At 51.3% G+C, this 4,295-nt stretch overlaps 1 protein-coding gene across 1 annotated transcript; it reads right to left on the reverse strand.

Annotated features, from left to right (window-relative positions):
- Positions 1-359: 359 nt before the first annotated feature.
- Positions 360-1,921, reverse strand: LOC123106809 (probable F-box protein At2g36090). The gene has a single exon (XM_044528851.1). The coding sequence runs from the start codon at positions 1,728-1,730 to the stop codon at positions 777-779; it is 954 nt and encodes a 317-aa protein (XP_044384786.1). The 5' UTR covers positions 1,731-1,921; the 3' UTR covers positions 360-776.
- Between the last annotated feature and the right edge of the window lie 2,374 nt (positions 1,922-4,295).

The raw sequence follows: 4,295 nt of genomic DNA on the forward strand, positions 1-4,295 counted from the left end.
GTCTATGAGCAAGTGGTTTTTCGAATGTGATTGCCAGTCGGAATCCTTTTCCATTGAGGGCTCACTCGGTTTCTCAGCGAGACGCACACAGACTTGGGGGGCTAATGATGAGGAAAGACCTACGGAATAGGCCCATGATGACATAGGGCCCAGCTAAAGGTCTGGGCCCATAAACGCTACAGTCTTGTTAGTAGTGATAAAGAAGGGTCGTAACAAGTCTAGGTGGTGCTAGCAGTCAGACATAATTATTTAACCAGAGAGGATCCACAGTCGGACAAAGCTCCTCAGCGAGTATCAAGTCATCAGTCAGCCAATAGCAGATCAACCGGGATGTCACGGGAGGCATCTCCCGCATTAACTACAGACTTAACCTTCTGTAATAACCATATATAGTAACATTCGGTCATCTACATGTTGCTAACCACACCTATTCTACTTATCATTGCTGCTCCTCTTCATGGCACACTATATAGGCCTAGGAGGGGCACAACGTCAAGGATTCACCCCATTTATAATCACTCTATATACACAAGAGAGAAAGTAGCACGCAGGAAGTAGGGTGTTATCTTCACAGTTGTCGGCTTACGCTCGCGGACGCAGACTTACAGGTTCAGATTCGTCAATTCCCATTTGTAGATGCTGTGCGTTTGAGCAAGTCCCTCAATTTCGGGCTGCTCGTTTGCCACCTCTTCCCAGCGAACGTCAGCGAGATAACATTACCGAAATAAAAAGAAGAAACTAATGAAAACTCTAATTTACAGCCGGCCGTCGCACTGTCACTGGAACGTGAGCATCACCAAGAAAGCCAGGAAAGCTGCAGCGCCGACGCCTGAGCAGCAGAGGTCAACGATGCGCTCCCGCCTCTCCTTGCGTTCCTTCCTTTCCCGCTTCCCCTTGGCGAACTCCTCGTAGAGCTGCCTCGATGCTTCCTCCGCTCCACGGCGCTGCCTCGCGCTCGCCATGGCCGCGGCCACCGCGGCCAGCCCGTCCTGCCCGCTCACACCGCCACCCTCGGCGTCCGCCGCGCACAGGCTTATTTCCCTGATATGCCCGTGCCGGTCGTCGCACATAACCGCCGCTTCCAACGCGATGCCGCCGCCGAGCATCACAGTGAACCGCGCCACGGAGTCCCCGGTCACCCACCTCCGTCCGATGGACACGGGACGCCGGCTGGAGACGTTCACGGCGGCGCCGGTTGCCGGGTCGATCAGTATCCAGCTCAGCCTCAGATCGCCTGGCGTGATCGGCGACGGCGACGTGAAGCCCTCCTGGACGAGCGCGTCCACGCGGAACGGTGACCCCAGGAACCACGCCGACGAGGCGTCCGTCTCGACGACGCGCGACATGATGCAAACGCCGTTGTGGTGCAGGTCAACGGCCGAGACGAGCCGCGCCGGGAGGGAGCTCGACACCGCGGGTGACGCGGCCGGGAACGGGAACGCGTCAGCGTAGAGCGCCCGGTAGCCGCCGTCGCCGCCGCAGCTGACGACTTGGCGTAGCGACGGCCACATCTGGAGGCAGAGCGCGCGCCACGCGTCGGGGTCGTTGGCGAGCTCCCGGAATCCCGCGCTCGCGCACCCAGCTGCTGCCAGGGACGCGCCGTCGAGACAGCGGAGCACGATGCCCAGGACGTCCACGGGGAGGTCGTCGATGACGGTCTCAATGCCGCCGTCGTGGTCGCACGCCGGCGAACAACCCCCCGTGGTCTCATCAACGCGAGTTCCCGCCATGATCGCAGGGTTGATCGATCGCAGAGGTTGGCACGCAGCACCGCACGCAGGCCGAACCGCGGTGCAACTTTTGATGGTCGCGCTGCGATCGACCGGCGAAAGCGTGACGTTTCTCAAAATCTTGTGTAGGTTGTGATGTCTGGCTCCTGCAAGCTCCTGACGCTTCTTATCTTCAGATAAGATCCCGTGTACGATGCTTTTGGGGGTTTGATTGGGTTTGAAGCTAATAATAACTTGGTTATATATATTTGTCTGGAGGGTGAGTGATCACGGTCTGAAAGCGAGGCGACCGCCGGGTCGGCTCGTTCGTTTCTGGAGAACGGAGACGCCACGGTGACGCTCCGGGGCGTCTCCCAAACGCAAAGCTGACTGGAAGCTTCATGTGGCGACGATTTCGCCTCCCGCTTCAATGCGTTCGTGTTGGTGTGTGCACCTACATTTCACTGACTGCGGGGCCAGGCCGTGCAGGACGCACGCACGGATGCTTTGACCGGGGCGGTATTAGGTTGGAGGATAGCTTTCTTCTACGTACTTGGTACTGATTTGTTCTCGTGCTCACAAATTCGTACGTATTATTTCACGTTCTCGTGTTCAGAGAGACGACGATTGCATTTGCAGGAGTGGTACGTTAAACTACGTTTATGGTGATGGCCAACAACACATGGTCCCATTTTTCTCCCACACTAATGCTCGTACCTAGACGCTCTGATTTCTTCAAAGATGGGCGTGTCTCCCTGTGCTCAACACACGGTTTGTCGCTGGTATTTGACATGTGAGGCCATACTTTTGAGAATGTTTGACATGTGTGGTTTTTTATTTTACACGTGTGTTATTTCAAATTTTGTGGGAGCTAACCGCCGGTGTCTTTGTACCTGCAGCTAATGCTCCACCCGATGACAAAGACAGAGCACCTCCAATAGTTACCCTAACCCGAAAAACAAAATACTGTTTATAAAAAGCAGGGGGAAAAGGACCTCCAACAACTTCTGTAAACCAGAAGTATTTTTATGGGATCCCGTATAATCACCTTCATTCTCCCTCATGTTTAAGGGAAGATAGATTCGTGTAAAAATTGGCGGGCTTAAGTCTCATGATAGGAGCACCGCGCTCAGCCCATACACGCACCACTGCGCGGCGGCTGGCCAGCGTGTTGCCACCACGCAGCCCCGCCTCCTCCCTCGCCGCGCGCCGCGCTCTGGCCGCTGAGGACACTCCACACACGGCTCCGCTTTCCATGTTCCACCTCCTCTCCCGCCTTGCCACGCGCAGCTCCGCCCTCCGTGCAACGAAGGTCTTTGATGATTTTAATGACCCAATATTTTTCATGTTTGAATAGAATTTTTTTCACAATATTTGTGTTCATATTTTTTGACATCGTTTTCATTACAATGAACGCTCTTGCTCAATTTTTTCCGAGGACTCATCCTCGGACAAGGACGAAGAAATCTAATTGGTAGCGGCTTTGTATGCAGACACGATGACAAAAGAGAAGCGGAAATGGGGATGTTCAGTGTCTGGGCATCTTGTGCTCCGTCAGAACAGGCAAGCTAGTAACCAAAAGCCGTTGGATGACTACTTTGGTGAGAATTTGGTATATGGTTTAAAAGAATTACGAGAAGATTCTGAATGTCAATTGGTTTGTTCTTGCGCATTGCTCATGCCATGGAAGATCATTGCTTGTTCTTTTCACACAAAAAATGCAGCTGGTCAACAAGGTCACGGTAGTTTGAAAAAGATTTATGTTGTGTTTTGAGTTCTTGCATATGGTTGTCCAGCCGATTCTATTGACTAGATTGGAATGGCAAATAGTACTTTAATGATCTGTTGAAAAACATTGTGAGGTCCATCGTTGAGATATTCAGAGAAGAATATCTCTGAGCTCCAAATGATGAGGACATTGTAAGACTTTCTTAGATGGGTGCATCAAAAGGCTTTCCATTCATGCTTGGAAGCATTGAATCCATGCACTGGAAGTGGAACCCTTGTCCTACAACATTGCATGTACAGTTCAAAGGAAAAAGGTAAAGATGCAACTATAATTCTTGAAGTTGTGGCAAACACATGACCTCTCGATTTGGCATTCATATTTTGGTTTGACAAGTTCTAACAACAATCTGAATGTTTTGCAAAGATAGCATTTTTTGCAAGGATTTCTGTTGGGGAGGCACCTCCAGTGAATTTAGAAATCAATGGGCGTCAATGACATGGGCTACTATCTTGCTGATGGCATATATCATGCATGGTTAACTTTTGTGAAGACAATATCAAACCCTCAAAGTAACAAGCATATTCACTTTGCTAGGACAAGAAGCATGTAGAAAGGATGTCGAATGGGCAATTGGGGTTCTCTGAGCTCGTTTCGCCATTGTTCATGGTCATGCACACTTCTGGGATCAAAAGGACTTGTGGCTTGACTGTGCGCGTCATATTGCATAACATGATCATAGAGGACGAGAGGGACCAACCTCCTGACTATCGCTATGAGATGAGGGGAATAAAGTTTACATACCACCAGTTCGGCCACAAAGGGATGAATGGTGACTGCATGAATTTCTTGAGATACAT

This window comes from Triticum aestivum, chromosome 5A (assembly GCF_018294505.1).
Source record: "Triticum aestivum cultivar Chinese Spring chromosome 5A, IWGSC CS RefSeq v2.1, whole genome shotgun sequence".
NCBI lineage: Eukaryota > Viridiplantae > Streptophyta > Magnoliopsida > Poales > Poaceae > Triticum > Triticum aestivum.

Coding starts and splice junctions, on each gene's coding strand:
- LOC123106809 (XM_044528851.1), bottom strand. CDS start 1,730: ATGGCGGGAACTCGCGTTGATGAGACCACGGGGGGTTGTTCGCCGGCG.